Source organism: Amblyraja radiata, chromosome 24 (assembly GCF_010909765.2).
Source record: "Amblyraja radiata isolate CabotCenter1 chromosome 24, sAmbRad1.1.pri, whole genome shotgun sequence".
Classification (NCBI taxonomy): Eukaryota; Metazoa; Chordata; class Chondrichthyes; order Rajiformes; family Rajidae; genus Amblyraja; species Amblyraja radiata.
Genome location: NC_045979.1, coordinates 21,195,939 through 21,221,300, shown reverse-complemented (window position 1 = coordinate 21,221,300; position 25,362 = coordinate 21,195,939). Strand labels below are relative to the sequence as shown.

Here is a 25,362-nt window from a genome sequence, read left to right as displayed (position 1 = left end):
TGTGTTGTGTTTGCTGCCCAGACCCCCGCAGTCGGCCATCGTGAATGAAGACAACCCGGAGATCGCTCGCATCACCTTCATCTTTGAGACGGTGTGCAGCGCCGACTGCGAGCTACACTTCCGCGTGGTAAGCTCTCGCCGCCCGTTCCCGCGCTGGCCTGGGTGGATACACGCGTGGTGTGCCACCTCCGACCTGTCTCCCCTGGAGTCACGTGTCTGGTTGGAGACACGTGGATGTGCCGCCATGGACCCTCAATCTGTTCTCGTGTGGTCACGTGTAGTCACGTGTCTGGGTGGAGACATGCGTGATGTGTGGCCACGAACCTCTGACCCGTCCCCGTGTAGTCACGTGTTGTCTCTGGCACTGCAAAGCAACGGTCTACGGCTGCGGCACTGTGCAGCCCCAAGGTCAGAATTTGACCTTCCTCAGTTGGTAAATGCCAGCAATGCTTCAGTGGCTAGCCATGCTCGAGCTGCTGCCTCACAGCGCCAGGGTCCCGGCTTCGATCCTGACCTTGGGTGCTGTCCGTGGGGAATTTGTACGTTCTCCCTGTGACTGCGTGGGTTTCCTCTGGCTGCTCCGGTTTCCTCCCACATCCCAAAGACATGCGGGGGTTTGTAAGTTAGTTGGTCCTCAGTAAATTGCTCCTGGTGTGTAGGGAGTGGACGAGAAAGTGGGGTAAGTTAGAAGTATGTGTGTGTGTATATACACATTGAACTTTTTTTCCTCTCATTTATGTACTATGTTTACATATTCTGTTGTGCTGCAGCAAGTAAGAATGTCATTGCTCTATGTGGGACATATGACAATAAAACACTCTTGACACTTGACTTGAACTAGTGTGAAAGTGTGATCAATGGTCGGCATGTTCTCAGTGGGCTGACGTGCCGCATCTCTAAACTAACATACGGCAGGGTTTTTTTGGCCACAGGTTTTGTCATAAACCTTGACTTACTCTGTGAATATTCCAGGGGCTCACAACAGAAATTACACGGTCAGTGGAAATCTGGAGCGGCTCGAGGGAGAAACAGTCGTACACGTACGTTATTGAAAGAAGCTCGCCTCTCGCCTTTGTCTGGACATTCCAACGCAGTGCGTCGTTTGAAGAGGTATACGCTTATACTTCTTATCTGCTCGCAGGTTGGGCCAAAATGGAATGTAAACTCATCTCCAGATTAAAAGACCAGCTCTCTCGATACCAGCCCAGCACCAGAGCTAATCATTTATTTTTGCCAGTACCTGTGGAAAAAAGGCACAAAGTGCTAGACACAAGACTTTTGCCCGGAGTAGGGAAAACGACAATATGAGGGGAGGGGGGAAAGATTTAATAGGAACCTGAGGGTTTTTTATAGCAAAGGGTGGTGAGTGCATGGAACAAGCTGCAGGAGGAGGTAGTTAACGCAGGCACTATCATAACGTTTAGGAGACGTTTGGACAGGTACATGGATAGGATAGGTGTAGAGGGATATGGGCCAAGCATGGGCAGATGGGGCACATTGGTCGGTATGGACAAGTTGGGCTGTAGGGCCTGTTTCCACGCTCTATGACTCAATGCTGGAGTTACTCAGCAGGTCAGGCAGCATCCCTGGTGAACATGGGTAGTTGATGTTTTGGGTCGGGTCCCTTTTTCAGATTGGGTATTTTGGTGATGTACTTTGGGACTTTAGTGAGTTCTTACCAGCAGTAAGAAAATTGGAGTTCTTACAACTTCCTCTTCAGTCCACATCAATTTCTTCTTTGCTTTTTCTCTTTGTTTTCTTATTTTTAGCTAAATTCTATGGCTGTAGTGTTTCCTTATCTTAAACAGTGATTTAACTGGCTGTAGACAATATTTAAAACGAGGTGTCAGGGGTTATGGGGAGAAGGGAGGGAGAATGGGGTTGAGAGGGAAAAATAGATCAGCCATGATTGAATGGTGAAGTAGACTTGATGGGCCAAATGGCCTTATTCTGCTCCTAGAACGTATGAACTTACAGTATAAGAAAAATAAGTTATATAAATTCATTCGTTATTTTAAATTTCTTTTGCTCTGTTTTTATAAAATGCCACTGATGTTTATTTATTGTGGTTTTAAATATTTCAGAGCCAGAAGTATTCATCGGATGTGGCCAAGATCTACTCCATCAACGTGAGCAATGTGGCGGGGGGTGTGGCGTCGCACTGTGGACCTTGTGCCTTGGAGTCAACCTCCTCGGGATCTCTCTGCGTGACCTGTGCTTCAGGACAGTATGTCAACAAGGAGATCAGCAAATGCCAGGCATGCCCACCGAACACACACCTCAAACCTCATCACTACGTGGGGAAGGAGTCCTGTGTCCCCTGTGGCCCTGGCACCCAAAGTAATTTGGTAAAGATTTACAACTCTCGCTTTTGATGAAATGTACGTAAATGTATCCCTGGTGTGTAGAGAGTGGATGAGAAAGTGGGATGACACAGCACTAATGTAAGCGGATGATCGCTGGTTGGTGTGAACTGAAGGGCCTGTTTCAGGTTCATTAGTTCATGTCATTTGAGCTGAATTAGGCCATTCAGCCCATTGATTCTAAGTTGCCATTCAATCATAGCTGATTTATCTTTCCCTCTTATCTTCAGTCTCCTGCCTTCTCCCCATAACCTTTGACACCCTTACTAATCAAGATTCTGTCAATCCCCACTTTAAAAATACCCAATGATTTGGCCTCCACAGCCATTAAAACTAGAGGGCATAGATTTAAGTTTGGGGGGAAAAGTTTAAAGGAGATGTGTGGGCAAGTTTTTTACAAAGAGGGTGATAGGCGACTGGAACGCAGTGCCAGGGGTGGTGGTGAAAACAGATACGACAGCGGCTTTTTAACAGGCTTTGAGATTGGCAGGGAATGGAGGGATATGGATGCAGGCAGAGGAGATTAACTTTGCATCATGTATGGCACGGACATTGTGGGCTGAAGGGCCTGTTCCTTGTGAGTGAGTTCACTGGTAAGTGAGTTCATTGTATGAGTTCACTGGGAATTGAGAAGAATACAAAATGAAAGTGGTGTAGAGAAATAAACACACAGTTATATATATATATACCATAATAAATTAGAATTAGCATTGTTGTCCGGAATTTCATTTAAATTGTGAGTTTTAAACATGTTCAGCACTTAATGATATTAGTTAAGAGATTTAATTTGTGTGATACTTTATGCAATAAGTGCTAAAATAAAAATCCAACTGTACTGGGGATAGACAAAACTGCTGGAGAAACTCAGCGGGTGAGGCAGCATCTATGGAGCGAAGGAAATAGGCAACGTAAATAGTCAGACTGAAGAAGGGTTTTGACCCGAAACGTTGCCTATTTCCTTCGCTCCATAGATGCTGTCTCACCCGCTGAGTTTCTCCAGCATTTTCGTCTACGTTCGATTTTCCAGCATCTGCAGTTCCTTCTTAACCTTCTCCAACTGTATAGGTATTGCTTTTTCAGGAATTTAGACATTCTATAAGTTCAGAAGAATCAACCCCCAGGAATTGGCAGGTCACAGGGCAGTGAGGATAATTTGAGATAAATTAGGAAGTGCTGGTTATGTCATCCTCAGTTTTTAAAAGTTTAGTTTTGTTCAGTGGTATTCCACTTAATTCCCTGTGTTTATCCCACTTTCTTATCCCAATTTCTCATCCGCTCCCTACACACTAGGGCGATTTACAGAGGCTAATTAACCTACAACCCCGCACGTCTTTGGGATGTGGGAGGAAACTCATACAGTCACAGGGAGAACTTGCAAACAGGATAGAACTAATGTATGGGTGATTGCTGGTCGGCATGGACTTGGTGGGTCGATGGGCCTGTTTCACATCTATCTCTAAACTAAACTAAACTAAATTTGTCTGTGTTTTTGGCCCATATGAGACACGTATATCTTTATAAACACTTGGCCATCAAATGGTCTGAAGAAGGGTCCGACCCGAAATGTAATCTATCCATGCCTTCCAGAGATGCTGCCTGACCCGCTGAGGTACTCCAGCACTCGGTGTATTTTTTGGTTGTATTGTCTCCTTGATGAAGCCTTGCATATCTTCCTTCCTTAGAACCACAGCCTGTGTTACAATGACTGCAGATTCGTGTATCGAGAAGGGCAGAAGTCTTGGGAGTACGACTTCAGTCGTCTCAGCAACCTCACCAGTGTTACAAGTGAGCCCCGGTTTACTCCGAAAGGCGTCCGCTTCTTTCATCATTTCAACATCGGCCTGTGTGGGAACCAGGTAGGGAGCAGATCCACTCCACTTCTGCACGCTTTCTGTCCAAGAAACCCCCCTGACACCCGCTCAACACTGCTGCTGTTTTATTTAAGGGAAGGAAACTGGCCTCCTGTGTGGACAATGTAACCCTGGACGAGTTCTTCGATGAGGGGGAAGGATTTGCCAGATCTGTCACGTCTTATATCTGCCAGTCTACACTTGTTCCGTCCGATCTGGTGGGATTTAGAACCGTCATGTCTTCCCATCCCATCAATCTCGCTGATCATTTAATAGGTAAATGTTTTATAAAAACCTGGTCAAGTGCCTTTCAAATGTTGTTATAGTACCTGCTTCAACTACTTCCTTTGGCAGCTCACTCCATATCTCCACCACCCAGAGTAGAAGGTGTAAGGGGAGTACAGCAGAGGGCGGTATGGTGGCACAGCAGTAGAGTTACTGCCTTACAGCGCTTGCAGCACTGGAGACCCGGGTACGATCCCGTCTACTGGTGCTGTCTGTACGGAGTTTGTACGTTCTCCCCGTGACCTCAATGGTTTTCTCCGAGATCTTTGGTTTCCTCCCACACGCCAAAGACGTACAGGTATGTAGGTAAATTGGCTTGACATAAGTGTAAATTGTCCCTAGTGTGTGTAGGATAGTGTTAATGTTCAGGGATCACTGGCCAGTGCAGACTCAGTGGGCTGAAGTGCCTGTTTCCACACAGTATCTCTCAACTAAGTAGACTTGATGGGCCAGATGGCCTAATTCTGCTCCCATAACTCATGAAACCCATGAGGTCACAGGTAGAACATACAAATTCCGTACAGACAGCACCCATACCTGTCCTTTCCATGTACCTGTCCAAATGTTTCTTAAACGTTGCAATGGTATCTTGCATAGTCATAGAGCATGGAAACAGGCCCTACAGCTCAACTTGTCAACACCGACCAATGTGCCTCATCTTGGCCCATATCCCCCTATATTTTTCCTATCCATGTACCTGTCCAAACGTCTCTTAAACGTTATGATAGTACCTGCGTAAACTATCTTCTCTGATGGCTTGTTCCATACATCCTTAGGTTCCTATTAAATCTTTTTCATCTTACCTTAAACCTGTGTCCTCTAATTCTTAATTCTCATACTCTGGGTAAAGCACTCTATGCATTCATCCTACATATTCCCTCAATGTGATTTTGTACAGGTCTATAATCTCATCCCTCAGCTTCCTGCTCTGCAAGGAATAAAGTGCTAACCAGCCCATTATCTTCCTAGAGCTCAGGCCTTTGTCCTGGCAACATCCTCATAAATTTTCTCTGCACCTTAACTTATTTAGATTACTTCATAGTTAATCCTCTCTGCACTCTTAACATCTTAAATCTTAATTTTAAATTAATTTTAATCTTATTTTTTATTAATTTAATACAAATCTTAATTCTTCCCATCTTAATTTTTTATTAATTTTAATTGATTTTAATTTTTATCCTAATATTAATCCTATTTTAAGTTCAATCTAAATCTTAATCTTAATTTTCTTTGCACTCTTAACATCTTAATCTTAATTTAAATTTTAAACTTAATTTTAATCTTAATTTTAATATTAATCTGAAGATAGGCACAAAGAGCTGGAGTAACTCAGCGGGACAGGCAGCATCTCTGGAGAGAAGGAATGGGTGACATTCCGGGTCTGACTGGTTAGGGATATGGAATTCCCGTATCCCTAACCATTCAGACTGGTTAGGGATGCGGGAATGGAGAGATATACAGTAGACGGTGATGTGGAGCTGCACTCTTCGCATCTTAATGACATTCTTTCTATAGCAGACTAAAACTGCACACTGTACTCCGAAGTAGGCCTTACCAACGTCTTGTACAACTGTAATGTAACGTTCCAATCTTTCTCTATTATTGACGAATACTGCTGGTAACACCCGAACTCCACCTGATCTTTGAATCTTCTCTCTATTTTCAGGAGTAACCACTCAAACAGAGCTCGATAACATTAAGGCCGCGGCTGACCTCTTTCCAAGCAGAAAATTTGGAGCATTGCCTGATACTATCTTCTATTACAGGTAAATCATCTGCATTTGAGTGCGAGAAGCATGGTTCGATGGGAGAGTGTGGAAGGGATAACCAGGGTAAAATTTAATCTGTTTGTGGTCACCATCTGGACAGAAGATGTATTAGCATTGCCCACTGAGGATAGGAAGTCAATGGAAGAATTCCCACATCTGAATGCAAAGCCATATTGGTTCAGGAAATGAGAGAAAATTGAGTCTACACTGACCAGCGATCCCCATTCAATAACACCATCTTAAATACACACGGGACAATTTACAATTATACCAAGCCAATTAAACCTGCAAAGCTGTACATCTTTGGAGTGGTGGGAGGTACCAGATCTCCCCAAGAAAATGCCACGCAGTCACAGGGAGGACTTACGGACTCCGTACAGACAGCACCCGCAGTCATGATCGACTGGAGTCTCTGCCGCTCTAAGGCAGCAATTCTACCGCTGCGCCATCGTGCCGCATGAACATGCTGAGTTCAGGACTGTTTGAACAACATTTAACCTGGATAGAAACCAAGGAACTGCAGATGTCTTTTTACACTAAAAGACACAAAGTGCTGGAGTTACACAAGCGGGTAAGGCAGCATGTCTGGAGAACATGGCTAGGTTTTGGACTTTGTGCCCTTTTGTGTATTAACCACCATCTGCAGTTGTTTGTTTCACCACTTCTACAATGATAATACTTTACCTCGGTTATAGCGGACAGGTCGGCAATAATGGACACCACCCCCCCCCCCCCCCCCCCCCCCTCCACCTCACCCCTCCACTGCCTGAGATGGTGACTGGTATCTACATGTGATCAGGCTTGATGGTTTAATAGGGAAGACGGTTTCATTCGTGGGGAGCCCGATAGATGAATGACACTTTTTCTTTGTATTTCACAGATCTACTGAATCCACGCAGACCTGTAAGAATGGGAGAGCGTCCACTGTGAGACTGAGATGCAAACCTGGAAATGTTGGATCAGGAACCATTTCTGTGCCAAAGTAATGACTGAGATCCTTTGAGTAATCACATTAAGGGTGTAGCCGGCACTGTCCATTTCCAACAGGGTGACCAGTCTCCTTCTGTGACCCCAACAGGCTTTAACTTCAGAGGCGTGGGGGGGATTTGCAGCTGTCGGCTGCGCGGGTGTTGTTGTGTGTAAGGGGAATCCCGTGCATGAAAGTCCCAGTATAAAAGTGCATGATTTGTGACGTGGTATCCTAGCAACGGGTGCAGATTTTAGACTGGGTTTGTACCTCAGTGGTGGTCCAATGGTATCTTGGCTACCTTTGTGAACAAGCCATGCAGATGAAGTGTTTCATCAAGACAAAAACTGACACGTCACACTCCTGCTTTTTAATCTTTAATGATTAACAAAAGGAATCGTACTGAAAATACAGACTGGGATAAGTGCAAAAATAAATTTTTGAAGGCCCCATTTAACTAATTCTGAAATTAATGTTCTATTGGTTTTCTTGGCTCGCTAACACCGTTGGCGATTATAAATTATAAAATGTAATTTAGAAGTATCTGTTCAAAGAGCCAGCCTAAACATCAGCCTGCAAGTGCGATGCAAAGTGACCTCTAGTGGCAATTTCAGAACCCAACAGGACTTGCGCGAGAAACTGCAAATGGTCAAGAGTGTTTTATTGTCATATGTCCCAGACAGAACAATGTAATTCTTACTTGCAGCAGCACAACAGAATATGTAAACATAGTACTCTGTAAGCAATATTATAAATGAGAGAAAAAATACACACACGCACACACACGCAAACACACACACACACACACGCCATAAAAACGAACAACAATTGGCCCACAATGTCTACGCTAACCATGATGCCAAGTTACACTAATCTCCTATGCCTGTATATGATCCAAACCCCTCCATTCCCTGCAACTGTAGGCTCGAGCCTACAGTTCAGCCAGGGCTAACCTGAAGAGGGGCATCAAGAAGGCCAAGCACTGCCATAAGCTCAGGATTGAGGAGCACTTCAACAACAACTCCGACCCCCGACGCATGTGGCAAGGCATCCAGGCCATCACGGACTACAGACCCTCCAACACCACCCCCACATCCAGCGACGCCTCCTTCCTTGAGGAGCTTAATCACTTCTATGGCCGCTTCGACAGGGACAATCACGAGACAGCCATCAAGGCTGTGCTACCTGCCGATCACCAACCCCTCACACTCACCCCCTACGACGTATACGTGGCACTGAGTAGGACTAATGCACGTAAAGCTGCTGGCCCTGACGGCATCCCCGGGCGCGTGCTCAGGGCCTGTGCTGCGCAGCTGACAGACGTCTGGACTGACATCTTCAACCTGTCACTTGCCCAAGCAGTTGTCCCCACGTGCCTTAAAACCACCTCCATCATGCCAGCGCCAAAACACTCCACTGCGGCAAGCCTCAACTACTTCCGCCCAGTTGCACTTACCCCCATCATCACCAAGTGCTTCGAGAGGCTGGTCCTGGCACACCTCAAAAGCTGCCTACCCCCCACACTGGATCCCTATCAGTTTGCCTACAGCAAGAACAGGAGTACAGAGGATGCCATCTCAACGGCACTTCACTCCGCCCTCTCCCACCTCGACAACAGACACTTACGTAAGAATGCTGTTCATCGATTACAGCTCAGCATTCAACACCATTATACCATCAAAACTGATCACCAAACTCGGTAACCTGGGCATCGACCCCTCCCTCTGCAACTGGATACTGGACTTTCTAACCAACAGACCCCAGTCTGTTAGGTTAGACAAGCACACCTCTTCAACCCTCACCCTGAACACCGGCGTTCCACAGGGCTGTGTGCTGAGCCCCCTCCTCTACTCCCTCTTCACCTATGACTGCACACCTGTACATGGTACTAACACCATCATCAAGTATGCAGATGATACAACGGTGATTGGCCTCATCAGCAACAACGATGAGTCGGCCTACAGGGAGGAGGTCCAGCACTTAGCAGCATGGTGCGCTGACAACAACCTGGCCCTTAACTCCAAGAAGACCAAGGAGCTCATTGTAGACTTCAGGAAGTCCAGGGGCGGCACGCACACCCCCATCCACATTAACGGGACGGAGGTGGAACGTGTTTCTAGCTTCAGGTTCCTGGGAGTCAACATCTCTGATGACCTCTCTTGGACCCACAATACCTCAACTCTGATCAAGAAGGCTCACCAGTGTCTCTTCTTCCTGAGGAGACTGAAGAAGGTCCATCTGTCTCCTCAGATCCTGGTGAACTTCTACCGCTGCACCATCGAGAGCATCCTTACCAACTGCATCACAGTATGGTATGGCAACTGCTCTGTCTCCGACCAGAAGGCATTGCAGAGGGTTGTGAAAATTGCCCAACGCATCACCGGTTCCTTGCTCCCCTCCATTGAGTCTGTCCAAAGCAAGCGTTGTCTGCGGAGGGCGCTCAGCATCGCCAAGGACTGCTCTCACCCCAACCATAGACTGTTTACCCTCCTACCATCCGGGAGGCGCTACAGGTCTCTCCGTTGCTGAACCAGCAGGTCCAGGAACAGCTTCTTCCCGGCGGCTGTCACTCTACTCAACAACGTACCTCGGTGACTGCCAATCACCCCCCCCCCCCCCCCCCCCCCCCCCCCCCCCCCCCCCCCCCCGGACACTTATTATTATTTATTCAAATCATTTGCTATGTCGCTCTTCCAGGGAGATGCTAAATGCATTTCGTTGTCTCTGTATTGTACACTGACAATGACAATTAAAATTGAATCTGAATCTGAATCTGTTATCCGTGCGTCTTTCTAAAAACTTCTCAAAGCTCCACGATTGGATCTGCCTCCACCACCACCCCCAACAGGCGCTCACAAACCTCTTGAAATGTTGCCTTAAAGCCATGCCCCCCAGTCTTTGACATTTCTGTCCCGGCAAAAGGTTCTACCTTACCTATGCCTACCATATCTATGCCTCTCATAATTTTATAGAGATGCTCGAATCTTGAGCAAACCACAAGTGCTGGGGGAACTCAGCGGGTCAAGCAGCTTCTGGGACGTGACATTGTGGGTCAGGACACTGACGACACAAGGAACTGCAGATGCTGGAATCTTGAGCAAAACACAAAAGACCAGAGGAACTCAGGGAGTGAGGCAGCACTTGTGGAATGTCTGTCCATTCCCTCCACAGATGCTGCTTGACCCACTGAGTCCCTCCAGCACTTGGTGTTTTTGCTTAGGACTTCCACTTCTGCCTTCACAGGTTGAAGTTCAGATATTCAGGTTCTTTAACTCCAAAGCCATGCAGGTTTGTAGATTAATTGGCTTCTGTAAATTGTTCCTGGTGTGTTGGATAAAACTGGTGTATGTGTGATCATTGGTCAGTGCAGACTCGGTGGGCCGAAGGGCCTGTTTCCATGCTGTATCTCTAAACTAAGCTAAGCTAAACTAAACTCAAAGTTAAACTCAAAAATCAAACTACCAGTGCAATATTAATAAAATATATGAATAAAGATGAGAAATATGAATAATATTTGGAGTAATTTTTGTACGGGTGAGGTAAGGTTTTAAAAGCAAATTGGGAGACGGAGATTTGTAATTGAAATGGAAAGAAGGCAGTGTCTGTAACGATGTGCGATTGCATCGTAGCAATTTGAAACTATCTGCTCCACTCATTGGACGGTGCAGCCAACTAAGTCATCCTGGCGAGGGGGATAATCTCCACGGTTTACTTTACTAAAGCATATCGTCTTACTGCGTATTGTTGTGTTCACAGGAAGTGCCAGGAAGGAACATGCGACGGCTGTACGTTCCACTTCTTGTGGGAGACGGCAGAGGCCTGCCCTCTCTGCTCAAATAGTGATTACCACGAGATAGAGGGCGCTTGCGTTAATGGAATCCAGGTATGGTATGGGACCACCCCGTCAATGTGAATGACTTCCAGTGTGAACCGCTAGACTGTCATGAGTGTTCCTTGTGTTAACGTAGTTCAGGCCAGAGCTTCTGATTGTTACACCCAACTGAATGGTGTAAACCCTCCGTACACTCGGTAACACAGACCCAATCTCTCTCCCTCCACCCCACTCACTGTGTTCCTTTTCCCTCCTCCGTACATTCATTTCCCATCACCAATCCCTTTTATTTCCCCTACCCATTTCCCTCCCTATGGCTTTACATTTCACGCCTCCTCTTCTCTCCTTATCTTACACCTTTTTGTCTCCTTTTCACCTCTCACCTTTGTCACAGCCAAGGTTGTCACCCTGGCCATGGTTGTCACCCCGGATGGCGAGAGCAATGTGTTCACGATCCTCGCGGTGGCCTTACAGGGAGACATGCTGGCACCCTTTCTCTTCCTCATTGTCCTTGATTATGCCATGAGGCAGGCGCTCAAGGAACATGAGGACCTCGGCTTTACAATCATTCCACGGTGTTCAAGAAGAATCGGGCCAGTCAACTTGTCAGACCTCGACTTCGCTGATGACGTCATCCTCCTGTCAGACTGGAATAGGGAGGCACAGGAGCTGCTCGGCAGTGTTGAGACGGAGCGCGAGAAAGTAGGTCTTCACCTCAATGCCAAGAAGACGGAGTACATGGCGCTCAACGTTGGTGACCATGAGCTGGAGGACTTCAAGTACCTGGGAGCGAGGATGCAGAGCTCGGAGAATGACATCAAGATCCGGAAAGCGCTCGTATGGAAAGCCCTCAATAACATGGGGAAAATCTGGATGTCTCGGATGTCTAAGGGTCTCAAACTGAGACTCTCCCATGCCACTGTAGAGACCATATTATTGTACGGGTGTGAGGCATGGACTCTCACTCGAGCACTGTCCCAGTCTCGTGATGGTACCTACACCCGAATGCTCAGAAAAGTTCAAAATGTCAGTTGGAGGGACCACGTCACCAACGCCCAGCTCTATGGGGAGATCCCACCTCTGACTGAGAAGATCAGGTGGAGAAGGACGAGGCTCGCTGGTCACTGCTACCGCCCCCAGAAATGCCAGCAAACGGGGTTGTGTTGTGGGAACCCACCCATGGAAGACCTGACCCGGGACGGCCAATCAAAACAATGCTGAAGACGTTGATGGAAGACGCATGTGTAGAGAAAAGAGGAGCTTGCCAGCTGCATGGAGGACAGAGATGTGTGGTGCGTCCGTCACCGTGCCCGTCAGAAACCAGCACCCACTGCGTCGCTAATGGTTTCAAAGATGATGATGTTGATGATGACATTTGTCAGTCATTCCCACCCCATCACTTTTATCCACCTATCACTCACCAGGCTTTGCCCCTCTTCTCTTTTCCTGCTTTCTCCCCACTACATAATTCTGTAGAAGGATCCTGATCCAAAACGATCACCTGTCCATTCCTTCCACAGATGCTGCCTGACCAGCTGAGTTCCTCCAGCACTTTGCTCAGGATATTCGTTAAGAGGGATCCATGCCCAAATAAGTTGCAAGACCATTTAATTGGGTGGATGTGTCTTAGCATGTTTGCTGCTACCCATCCCTTGTAAAATGCTACCTCGGGAACTAGGATAGACATAAAATGCTGGAGTAAATCAATGGGTCAGGCGGCATCTCTTTCTATCCTAGGCCTCCTCCACTGTCAGAGCGAGGCCACATTCAAATAGGAGGTACAGCACATCATATTTCGCTTGGGCAGCTTACAACCCAGTTACTCCAACATTTTGTGTATATCTATGGTATAAACTATCATCTGAAGTTACTTCCTTCACACTAGGGATCTAGGTACAACATATTTTCCTATTTGCAGTTCACTGCACCTTAGTTAGGCCACAGTGAAATCCCTGCAGTTTCTCTACATTGTGGATCTTCAAATGATAGACACAGAATGCTGGAGTAACTCAGTGGGTCAGGCAGCATCTCTGGAGAAAAAGGATAGGTAACATTTTGGGTCAGAAACTTTCTTCAGATCTACATCCTGTCTCCCATGTATATACAGACACAAGGAACTGCAAATGCTGGTTTACCAAAAAAAAACACAAAGTGCTGAAGTAACTCAGCGGGTCAGGCAGCATATCTTTCTTACCTGGGCCTCCTCCACTGGGATTAAGAATATGATGAGCGTTTGAGGGCACTGGGCCTGTACTCGCTGGAGTTTAGAAGAATGAGGGGGGACATTGAAACACACAGAATACTGACAGGCTTGGATAGAGTGGATGTGGAGAGGATGTTTCCACTAGTGGGAGAGTCTGGGACTAGAGGCCATAGCCTCAGAATAAAAGGATGTACCTTTAGAATGGAGATGAGAAGGAATTGCTACAGATGGCTGTGGAGACAGAGATTGCCTAATTCTGCTCCTATCTCATTTTACCTTATGAGGCAGCATCTCTGGAGGGCATGGACAGGCTGTGTTTTGGGTCAGGACCATTACTCAGACTGTATGATGAGCACAGTCATGTACATGGGCAATGTATTGTTCATGAACGTTTTAAAGAGTAGTAGAGTAAAACTTGGATCTGCATTTTGAATGTATTTGGCAATGATTTTTTTTTTGTTTATTTTCCTTGGTTCAGTTTTAGTAGGAGTTATATGTCATGTGTTTGGCATGCCTGTATTTTACAGTCACTATAATAGCAAGACGGAGAATTTGCCTATATAAATATTTCTTTGCTCGAGGAGTAGGAGGGGCCAGACGGTTCAGGCTGTACCCATCCACCAATTCATTACCACTTACACTTGCAGGCAGAAACCTGCTTACTTCACAGTAGTTGGCGGAACAAGTTGCTCTGGCTCCAGGTGGACAGAGAACCACACTCATCACAGTTCATCTCCGGGACTTTGTTCAAGTCATGTATTGATGAAAGTATCTACGGGTTGAACAAAGCTCAAAGATTCATGCAGCACGGAAACAGGTCCTTCGACACAACTTGTCTGTGCCGACGAAGATGCCTGATCTAATCATGCCCCATTTGCCCACGCTTGACCGACAACCCCCCTAAACCTTTCCTATCCATGTTCAAGTGTCCTTTAAATGTTATTCTACCTGCCTCAATCCCCTCCCCCGTCTACATTCCTTCCCCTAGCTACACAATTTGCACCTTGTCAATCCTCTAGCTTCATAATTCACATCTTTTCTCACACTTGAGCGTGTGTTCACTTTTGTTCAACCATCTGCCTATCAAACCCCCCCCCCCCATCATCTGTGTTCACCTATGACCTGCCATGTTTTGTCCGGCCCCTCCACTTTTCCAGCCTTCTTCCCCACCCCTGCCCTCCCCCCCCCCCCGCAATCAATCTGAAGCAGAGTCCCAACCCAGACGTCACCTATTTATGTCACCCAGAGATACCGCCTGACCCACTGAGTTACCCCAGCACTTTGTGTCTGTACCTCCTCTGGCAGTTCGTTTCATACACCCACCACTCTGTGTAAAAAAAAAAAAAAAATTGCTCCTCGTGTCCCTATTAAATCTTTTCCCCTCTCGCCTTAAGTTCTTGATTCCCCCACCATGGGTAAAATACTGTGTGCATTCAACCTATCGATTCCCCTCGTGATTTTCTACACCTCTATAAGATCACCTCTCATCCTCCCGGGCTCCAAGGAATGAAGTCCTAGCCTGTCCAACCTCTCCCTGTGGCTCAGGGCCTTGAGTCCTGGCAACATTCTCGTAAATCTTCTCTGCACCCTTTCCAGCTTAATGGCATCTCTGCAACTGGAGGGTAGACTTTGTGAACCTCAGGCCATCATCCAGGTGATAGCAGCAAAAGTATGTACCCAATTTCAAATGCTCGTACATAACCACCAGTTCCAGTCACGAATCTCCCTATTGATGTGTGAGATGCAACATGTTGTAGCAAATTCAGGTGGAGACAGGTTTATGTGATGTGGTTAACCATATAACCATATAACCATATAACAATTACAGCACGGAAACAGGCCATCTCGGCCCTACAAGTCCGTGCCGAACAACTTAAACAAAAACAAAAACTTGTACATTGGCATGGTTGATGTCAATTCTATTTATTATAATGGTTTACAGAAAACTACCTACCTGTGGTGGGAGCCCAAGCTGTGCAAAGGAGGTGTGGCATTACCTGAACAAAGAGTGTCAACATGCAAGACAATAGACTTCTTCTTGAAAATCGGAATAATCACAGGGACAATTACGGCTTGCTTGCTGATAGCTACAACGTGTTATTTCTACAAGAAAAATCGGAAGTGAGTAAATAATAATTACTTAACAGGAATCTTCTTTCAAATATTTAAGATAAATAATATTGGTCAAATATTAGTTTTAGAATCATAGAGTCATGGAGTCTTACAGCAAGGAAACAGGCCCTTCAGCTCAACTTGCCCACACCAGCCAACCTGTGTGAATGTTTCTTAAGGGCCTGTCCCACTAGCATGCGATTGCATGCGTCTAGTGTTGCTACAGTACCTGCCTCAACTACCTCCTCCGGCTTCTTGTTCCATACACCCGCCACCCTTTGTTTGAGAAGGTTACCCTTCAAGTTCCCATTGAATCTTTCCCTTTAAACCTATGTCCCCTGGTTCTTTATTCCCCTATTCCGGTCAAGAGACTCTGTACGTCTACCCGATCTATTCCTCCCATTTAGTTTAGTTTAGTTATTGCCACGAGTACCAAGATACAGTGAAAAGCTTTTTGGTGTGTGCTATCCAGTCAGTGGAAAGACTTCACATGATTACAATCAAGCCGTCTGCCGTGTACAGATACAGGATGAAGGGAATAATGTTTAGTGCAAGAGGAGGTGCATGATCTCATGGAAAAATACTGTAGATCAAGTGTTTATATAATTGAAAATGTTTAAACTATGAAGAGTTTTATTGTAAATAGAGAAAATGTTTCTTCACTCTTGTGAACCTGCACTGAAAGTTCCTCCATGTAAAATGTCACTGAGTGAACTGGGAAGATCTTTAATACTGTTTGTTGGAGCAGAGAATATGTTCCACAGGGAGAGGTTGCAGGAACAGCCATGGGATTTTGTAGAGGAAAACTCAAAGGTTCCAGGGAGAAGACAGGAGAATGGGATTGGGACGGAAACATAGATTAGCCACAAGCATATTCTTTAGACTCTAGAGAAACTTTAGAGAGACTTTAGAGAGACTTTAGAGAGACTTTAGAGAAACAGCCCACCAAGTCTGCGCCAACCAGCGATAGCACTATCCTTCACACTAGGGACAACTTTCAAAAGCCAATTAACCTACAAACTTGAGCGTCTTTGGAGCGCGGGAGGAAACCGGAGCACCCGGAGAAAACCCATGTGGTCAGAGGAAGAACGAGCAAACCATGCCTCTGGCGCTGTAAGGCAGCAACTGTACCGCTGTGCCACCCTCACATGACTTGATGAAATGAATGGCCTAATTATACTCCTATGCCTTATGAATTTATAAGTAGAAGCAAGCATTTTTCATGATGGGGGGAGGGGGGGGGGGCAAATAAAATGTCCTCAGTAATCTCCTTATCTGGTTCCACTTGGAGTCTTTTCTTGGATTAATTATTAATTAACAATTAATAATTGTTAATCATTAAACATCCCCTCTCCATGTTCTCCAGAGATGCCGCCTGACCCACTGAGTTATTCCAGCACTGGGTCTTTTAACATAGAAACATAGAAAATAGGTGCAGGAGGAGGCCATTCGGCCCTTCGAGCCAGCACAGCAATTCATTGTGATCATGGCTGATCGTCCCCAATCAATAACCTGTGCCTGCCTTCTCCCCATAACCCTTGACTCCACTAGCCCCTAGAGCTCTATCTAACTCTCTCTTAAATCCATCCAGTGATTTGGCCTCCACTGCCCTCTGTGGAGCTTTTTTAGCTTTAATTTAATTCAGTTTAGTTTAGCATTTTAAGTTTAGTTTAAACTAATTTAATTTAGTTTAGCATTTATATGAATACTTATTTTCAGTGTTTCATAGGTTGCAGGTCTTTAGACGTTTTTCAAATTCCATCTTGACATGGTTTTAAACATTCACTGCGGGTGCAAGTTTTGAACCTTGGTTAAAGTTGCGTTTGTGATTGCACTGTTTTTAGGTTGGAGTACAAGTACTCCAAACTGATAATAAATGCCAGCGCCAAGGATGGTGAGTTGCCAGCTGTGGACAGCTGTGCCATCATGGAAGGGGAAGACATGGAGGATGATCTGATCTTCATGAGCAAGAAGTCCTTGTTTGGAAAGATCAAGTCAATTGCTGTGAAGGTATGTTCCTGTCGTATGATATAATCACCCTTGCTCATTACTAGTTGCCGCAAACTATATTCTTTTATTGAACTTGCTTACAAATTAAGTGTCAGGGAAAGTAGCAAGGGAAGAAATCTACTGCATGCTGGAATATTCTTTGTGCCAGGTGATGAATTTTGTATCGAAACTTAATCTCTCCATTCACCAGGGTACATTGTGTGCTGGTAATTATAGTGTTGATCTGGCAACTTCATGCATATAATGCACACATGTTTGGAGGCTGCTGATCATGTGACGGTGTCACGCATGTGATACACTTATACACAGAGGCCACTGGCCATTGACGTGTTACGTATGTGCCTTGCAAACAATGGAAACATGCATGGTGGCTGCCAGTCATGTGTTGTTCCACACATGCATCATGTAAGTGATGCACGCATGTGTGATGGCTGCTAGTCATGCGATGAGCCATGCATGTGATGCCTGTTTGCACGGTGTGCGGCTGCCATTGGCAATGAGCGTTGTGTGCAGTGCTTGTTTTTTAAGTCTCCTGTGCAATGTTGTACTATCTAGACGTTGTGCACCAAAGCTGGTCTTACCTGAAGGGACGGCGTCTATTTTGGCATTGCTTCCTTGGCCTCTCTTGTGCAGTCTGTCCTCCTCTTAATAGGGGCTGCTTCTCAGCTTTCATTATCAGTGATAGGCCCCACCTATCGCAACCCGTTGGTACTTCCAGGTCACCTCTCCTCCACCACCTCCACCCTCCCCAAACTCTGCCTCCTCACCCACACCCACCCAGATAATTTCCACACCTGGATCCTCTCCCTCCACACTCCTTCCCCAACAATCCTCCCTCCAACACTCCCCACCGTCTTCCATTTGATCATCTCTCACAACTTCCTCCCCTCCTCCTCTCCTTCCACCTCCACCCACTTCCCTCCCGTCCACAATCTGGTCATTTGGATGGAGGGAAGACTCTGACTTCTGGTCGTGAAAAGTTTCTTACACAGGTCTTGTGAAGATGGACTATCCACGCATGAGTTCCCTCACCTAACCAGCCCAAAGTGGGCAGAATTTCAATCAGTTGGAAAACTACCATTATCCAGAGCAAATCTCTGGAGGGGAGACCAGGCAGCGTACTGAAGCAATTGATGACGTCTGCGCTTTTCTCATTTATTACTGCTGTGGTTTGTTTCAAATATATTTCAAAATATTATGGAATCGAATCTCAAAAGTTCATTTACTCGTACAATCTCCCCTTGCGTTAAATGCTCAAACATTTTGTGCTGGTAATTAATGTAAATCTGGCACCTTCATGCCTGTAACGCACGCATGTATGGAGGCTGCTGATCATGTGATGGTATCATGCATGTGATGCACGCATGCACAGACGCCACTGGCCATTGACTGTTATCTTTGGACTGAAGCAACCTTGCAAACCTTTAGTAATGTGACCCCAGGCAATAGTTTGCCCACTCCTGTTGCAAAATGTTGAAGAACGTTTTTACATCTGGACTGTCTGCGCTTTTGTTTTTAGCCTTCATATACACTTGATCCCGGCATAGAAGAATGTTTTGCCCTGGGAAACAGAGTCTTTGACTGAAGCACAATGCCCTCCACTTAGATAGAAATGGTGAGCAATAGATGAAAGAAGAAACAAATAAATCAGATGGTAAAATGAAACTAATAATGTATGGAAAATGTTTGTGTGTACTAATCCTAGGGAAGGGTGAAGTAGGACATTTTCTTAGGTTACATGCAATTTTAAATGTCAGCCTTGGATTAGGGGCACTGTTGTCACCCCTGAGTTAGAAGGTGGTGGGCTCTCTTGCCATTCCTGAGCCTTGACTTGTAATAATGAAAGCAGCAAATGCCGGAAACACTCGGGTCAGGCAGCATCTGTGGAGAGAGAAAATGTTAACGTTTTAGATCTGAGACCTTCTGGTGAAATTGGGATAAAGTGCAAAACTAAATTGGTTTTCAGTAGCAGAGAAGGAATTGGGGGGATTGGTGGGAGAAGGGTATTTCTCTGATAGAGGACCAAATAACCTCATGGGTCAGGCAGCATCAGTGGAGGAGATGATTAGGCAGTGACTTGGGTCAGGACTTTTCTGACCTGAAACGTCGCTTGTTCATTCCCTCCACAGATGCTGCCTGACCCGCTGAGTTCCTCCAGCACTTTGTGTTTTGCTCGAGATTCCAGCATCTGCAGTTCCTCGTATCACCAAATAACCTAATGTGGCTTTACATATGTAATCCGTCCTATCACCTGGGTATATGACAGGGACTGCTGCATGTTCTTCGAATTAGAACATTTGGGGGAAAGATTGAATGGGAAACTGAGAGGCAACGTTTACACACAAATGATGGACATATATGGAACGGGCTGCCAGAGGAGGTAGTTGAGGCATGTACTATCACAACATTTAAAAAACATTTGGACAGGTACATGGATAGCAAAGATTTAGAGGTATATGAGCCAAACACGGGCAGGTGGGTCTAATGTAGATACGGCATGTTGGTCGGCATGGGCAAGGTGGGCCAAAGGGCCAGTTTCCATGGTCTATGACTCAATGACGATGACTCTGTGAGTTGTTACGTAAACACCATTTCTGCTTTAAGCTGCACGATACAGAGGAGATCAGGATTATTCTCTCTGTCGGTGTGGCTGCTAAGTATCCCTCAAGTGATGTTGTGAAAGAATAAATATCTGCTCTTTAGCTTGGTGCTGTTTATGGTACCTCTGCCTTTCCTACATGTGATTTTTGTTTTCTTTGAAACAAATAAACATCTTTATCCCTCCCTTTTTATTTCCATTCCATTTCCCCAATCTGTTGACCTGGGATAGAAATATAGAACATAAAATAGAACCCAGAACGGCTCGTGCAGAAACAGGCCCTTCGGCCCACAATGGCCGTGCCGAACTTGATACCAAGTTAAACTATTCTCCTCTGCCTGCACTTGATCCATAGCCCTCCATTCCCTGCATATCTAAACACCTCTTAAACGGCACTGTCGTATCTCCCTCCACCACCCCTCCTAGCCGCGCGTTCCAGCCCCCCACCACTCACTCTGTGTAGAAAATCGTGTCCCGCACATCTCCTTCACACTTTGTCCCTCTCACCTTAAAGCAATGTCCCTAGTCTTTGACATTTACACTGTGAGGTAAAAGCTTCTGACTGTCTGTCCTATCTATGCCTCTCATTTTATATATGCAAAGTGACGGATGAAAAATGCGATTAAATTGGGTAGTACAAGACAAGCATAAAACCGGGGCTCAAGATGTGTAAATAGTGCAATGATTGCACTTATTTAACACAACAACATTCGGGTGCAATACCCTGATGTAATTAAAATAGCAGTCATGTTTTGAAAGATGCCAAAGAGTAGAATGGCTTTGAAACAATTTGCATTGGGCTATTCATGTGAATGTTCTCAAAGGTTATAATTATGTTCAGGCGAGCAAACTGGCGATTCTTCCTCCAATTAAACTAGTTTTGATGGACTTAAGCCAAACATTCTTTCATAATTATTTTAAGTAAAAATATTTTCATTGGTTAAGGGTTTGTAGAGTATTTGACCCTCCTCCGCATTAACGGGAAGTATCTGTGCAAAAACAATTCAAGTTCCTGTGAGACTTTTATTTTCATGCAATGATCTTGTGAAGCGGGGGAGCATCGGGGGCACTGCCATTGAAGGGATCGACAGGAGTCGCTGCCTCATCGACAGGAGTCGCAGCCAGCATCATCAGAGACCCACACCACCCTGGCCACCCTCTCATTTCACTCCTAGCATTAAGAAGGTGGTACAGGAGCCAGAAAACCATGACCTCCAGGTTCAAGAACAGCTTCTTCCCAGTGATCATCATACTGCACAACAATGACCTCAAGCCTACCTCAGCAATGATCCACAATAGACCTTGTTTAGTTTGCATGACATATTTGAGTTTGCACAGTTGTGGTCAGTTTACCTGGTAATTTATTGCATTGTTCATTATTGTATATTTATTTGTTGTGTTGTTACATTAATGCTCCTGTAAAGCTGCAGCAAATAAGAATTGTATTGCCCCATAGAGCAAATGCCAATTAAACTCTCTTGTGTCTTGACTCTTGATATTGGATTTATATTCAATGATGGAAGAGACTTATACAACAGCATGTATGTACTGAAAACCACATTTAGTCTATATGTAGCCATACTGTTTACTTACTAGTTCCACGGTGCACTTATCAATAGAAATACTATTACTCCATATCGGAAAATTGACAGCAAGACATGCTTTGTGAATAAGGGTGGAAGATGGGTAAAAATCAAATCTTTGTTCAATATCCTGAATTTCAGGGCCTCGATTTTTAATTTGACCTTTCTCTTTGTTATTCCAGAGAACGTCAGATGGTTTTGATTGTGTCCCACTGAAATCCTCATCGGGATCTGCAGACATGGAACTGTAACTTGAGCTGCAGCAGGCACGGCTTTGCTGCTGCACTCACTGAAGTGGCCTTTACTGAGCCACGTTTGAACTACGAGTACTGTGTTAAAGAGAGTTATCGTTAGAAAGGCAAATATAAATGAAGATCCTTGTGTGTGAATGGTGTCTACAGTGATTCATGATGGCCTTACTATTGTATTGTTTATGTACTACAAAGATATTTTAAAAATATTAATTTATGTTCAAATCTTTAAAGTGACTGGAGATTGATGACAATCATATTTACTCATTATCGGACCCCTTATCAATTTTTGTTTTTTTCCCCAGAATTGTGTATTAAGCAGAACTTGTTATTAAATAATGAAACCAAAAGACATCACAAGTTCATGTTAAAAATACTATATTCAAATGGAGTTAAATATCATAACTTTTTAATCTGATCTAAACTGGTTTAGTTGCTGAGGGTTGATATTTCTCTTTCTTAGTCCTCGGCACATTGTCTTTAAGCGAGCCACCTCACAGAGGATCTCCTGTGCACATCTTCTCAATCGCAGCTCTTCTGTATCCAATACCGAACGTCATGTGAAATGAAACCTCAAAATCGCCCTGGAAACTGTGCATCTGCCTTAAAACCAAATATATCAAGAGATGAACTACTTTTTTCACTGTATCTAATGTGAAAATCTGCAATGACCATTTTGATGAACAATTGGCTGTTTAACTTAAATGATGGAACTAATGTTCACAGCTGAATAGTTATTTTAATTTTAGTCATATTATAATAGACTTTGTGTTGTTTCAGATAATCTTGCTGTCGGGAAAATGTTTGATAAAGGTGACCAATTTAGATTATTTCTCCCTGCATCACTCAGTATGTCACGTGCAGGCACGCAGTGGTACAGAGCAAATTTTAGCAGCATGAACACGAGGAACAGAACCTTAATGCAGCAACCTTAACATAATTAATTCATAAGTTCTCGGAGTAAAATTAGACCATTCGGTTCCTCATATCTACTCTGCCATTCAATCATGGCTGATCTATCTTGCCCTCTCAACCACATTCTTCTGCCTTCTCCCCATAACCCCTGACACCCGTACTAATCAAGAATCAGTCAATCTCTGTCTCCACAGCCGTCTGTAGCAATGAATTCTACAGATTCATCATCTTCTGACTGAAGAAATTCCTTCTCATTTCCATTCCAAAGGTATGTCTTTTTATTGTGAGGCTATGGCCTCTGGTCCTAGACTCTCCCACTAGTAGAAACATCCTCTCCGCATCCACTCTATAAAGTCCTTTCTCTTTTCGGTAAGTTTCAATGAGGTCGCCCCTCATCTTTCTAAACTCCGGTGGGTACAGGTCCAGTGCCGTCAAACGCTCAGCATATGGCCTGCAGGAACTTCATAGGTGTGATGTCAGACGAAGCTTCACTGAACCACAGGCTTTCAGAAAGCCTTTGATAAGGTCCCACATAGGAGATTAGTGGGCAAAATTAGAGCACATGGTATTGGGGGTAGGGTACTGACATGGATAGAAAATGGTTGGCAGACAGGAAACAAAGAGTAGCGATTAACGGATCCCTTTCAGAATGGCATGCAGTGACTAGTGGGGTGCCGCAAGGCTCGGTGCTGGGACCGCAGCTATCTACAATATACATCAATGATTTAAATGGAGGGATTAAAAGTAACATTAGCAAATTTGCAGATGACACAAAGCTGGGTGACATTGTGAACTGTGAGAAGGATGCTATGAGGATGCAGGGTGACTTGGACAGCTTGGGTGAGTGGGCAAATGCATGGCAGATAGAATTTAATGTGGATAAATGTGAGGTTATCCACTTTGGTGGCAAGGACAGGAAGGCAGATTATTATCTGAATGGTGTCAAGTTAGGAAAAGGGGAAGTACAAGGAGATCTGGGTGTCCTTGTTTATCAGTCACTGAAAGTAAGCATGCAGGTACAGCAGGCAGAGAAGAAAGCGAATGGCATGTTTGCCTTCATAACAAGAGGAGTTGAGTATAGGAGCAAAGAGGTCCTTCTGCAGTTGTACAGGGCCCTGGTGAGACCATACCTGGAGTATTGCATGCAGTTTTGGTATCCAATTTTGAGGAGGGACATTCTTGCTATTGAGGGAGTGCAGCGTAGGTTCACGAGGTTAATTCCCGGGATGGTGGGGCTGTCATATGCTAAAAGAATGCAGCGATTGGGCTTGTAGACACTGGAATTTAGAAGGATGAGAGGATATCTTATTGAAACATATAAAATTGTTAAAGGATTGGACATGCTCGAGGCAGGAAACATGTTCCTGATGTTGGGAGAGTCTAGAACCAGGGGCCACAGTTTAAGAATAAGGGGTAGGTCATTTAAAACGGAGATGAAGAAAAACTTTTTCACCCAGAGAGTTGTGAATCTGTGGAATTCTCTGCCTCGGAAGGCAGTGGAGGTCGATTCTATGGATGCTTTCAAGAGTGAGTTAGATAGAGCTCTTAAAGAATGCAGTGTCAAGGAATATGGGGAGAACTGATTGTGGATGATCAGCCATGTTCACAGTTAATGGTGGTGCTTGCTCGAAGGGCCGAATGGCCTAATCCTGCACCTATTGTCTATTGAAATATGGCTTTGGACAGTGAGGTACATTTTAAGAAGTGAGATTCGGTGTTTGAGCCCAAGGTGGTTGAAGGCCTGGCCACAATGCAGAGATCAGTCAAACAAATAAAAACAACCATATCAACAATAAATAAATGAATGAATAGAGATGTGTAAGAAGGAACTGCGGATGCTGGAACATCGAAGGTAGAGAAAAGTGCTGGAGAAACTCAGCGGGTGCAGCAGCATCTATGGAGCGAAGGAAATAGGCAACGTTTCGGGCCGAAACCCTTCTTCAGACTGAATAGAGAATGACAGGTGCTCTATCTTAGTGACGGTTGCACTGAACATTATTTCCATGTAACAGCTTTAATCCATTACACAGATGAGTAACTTTTGCCTCGCCCTCCACATGTAGGTTATCAACATTTGGGGAGATACTGTCTGAGCTTCTGCCCAATTAAACATAATTTGTAAAATGGGTGTGTTTAGGACATTAACAGATTCAACTTTTTGTTTCTTTTTACATCTGTTCCTTCTACGTTCCAACAAGTCTGGGCTTTGTGATTCATGTTATTTTTGGCGTCATGCGAGGAAAAATAGTGATCTTGAATTGTAGCCAGCCAGATGCCCCTACTTTGATGGCGATCCAATTAAATATATTCTTACCTGGGGGGGGGGGGGGGTAATTCCATACTTGCGCTATTTTTTCTAGTCTGGAAATGTTTTGCAGGTGAGAATTAATTGTAAAGCAAACTCTGTGCTTTCTTGCCCAATCCTGATGATCCATTGAACCCAGGGGTCTGTCGTCAGCGTCTAAGAATTGCTCTGGGGAGGTTTCTAAATGAGCTATTTGCTCCTCGCCTGATGTAACATCCTGAGCCTCCAGTGGTGAAGTGCGTCACCTCAGCGTCCTGTTCCTGAAGGCGTGGACGTTAATTAGGGGTGAGACCTACATGATTGCTACCTGCACGTTCA

The 25,362-nt window shown here is 45.0% G+C and overlaps 1 protein-coding gene across 2 annotated transcripts in view; it reads left to right on the top strand.

Moving 5' to 3' along the window:
* The window catches only part of elapor1 (endosome-lysosome associated apoptosis and autophagy regulator 1), a 67,119-nt gene extending 44,945 nt beyond the window's left edge, over window positions 1-22,174 (top strand). Inside the window, exons 12-23 of one of the 2 annotated variants that reach the window (XM_033042567.1) lie at window positions 22-127; window positions 973-1,110; window positions 2,085-2,348; window positions 4,046-4,219; window positions 4,309-4,489; window positions 6,165-6,264; window positions 7,148-7,249; window positions 10,991-11,117; window positions 15,212-15,390; window positions 17,226-17,391; window positions 18,911-19,006; window positions 21,756-22,174. In XM_033042567.1, the coding sequence (XP_032898458.1) occupies window positions 22-127; window positions 973-1,110; window positions 2,085-2,348; window positions 4,046-4,219; window positions 4,309-4,489; window positions 6,165-6,264; window positions 7,148-7,249; window positions 10,991-11,117; window positions 15,212-15,390; window positions 17,226-17,391; window positions 18,911-18,976 (1,603 nt within the window). In that variant the 3' untranslated portion in view covers window positions 18,977-19,006; window positions 21,756-22,174. The remainder of the gene's footprint in view (window positions 1-21; window positions 128-972; window positions 1,111-2,084; window positions 2,349-4,045; window positions 4,220-4,308; window positions 4,490-6,164; window positions 6,265-7,147; window positions 7,250-10,990; window positions 11,118-15,211; window positions 15,391-17,225; window positions 17,392-18,910; window positions 19,007-21,755) is intronic. The other variant, XM_033042566.1, reaches the window with a different exon arrangement.
* The last annotated feature ends 3,188 nt before the right edge of the window (window positions 22,175-25,362 follow it).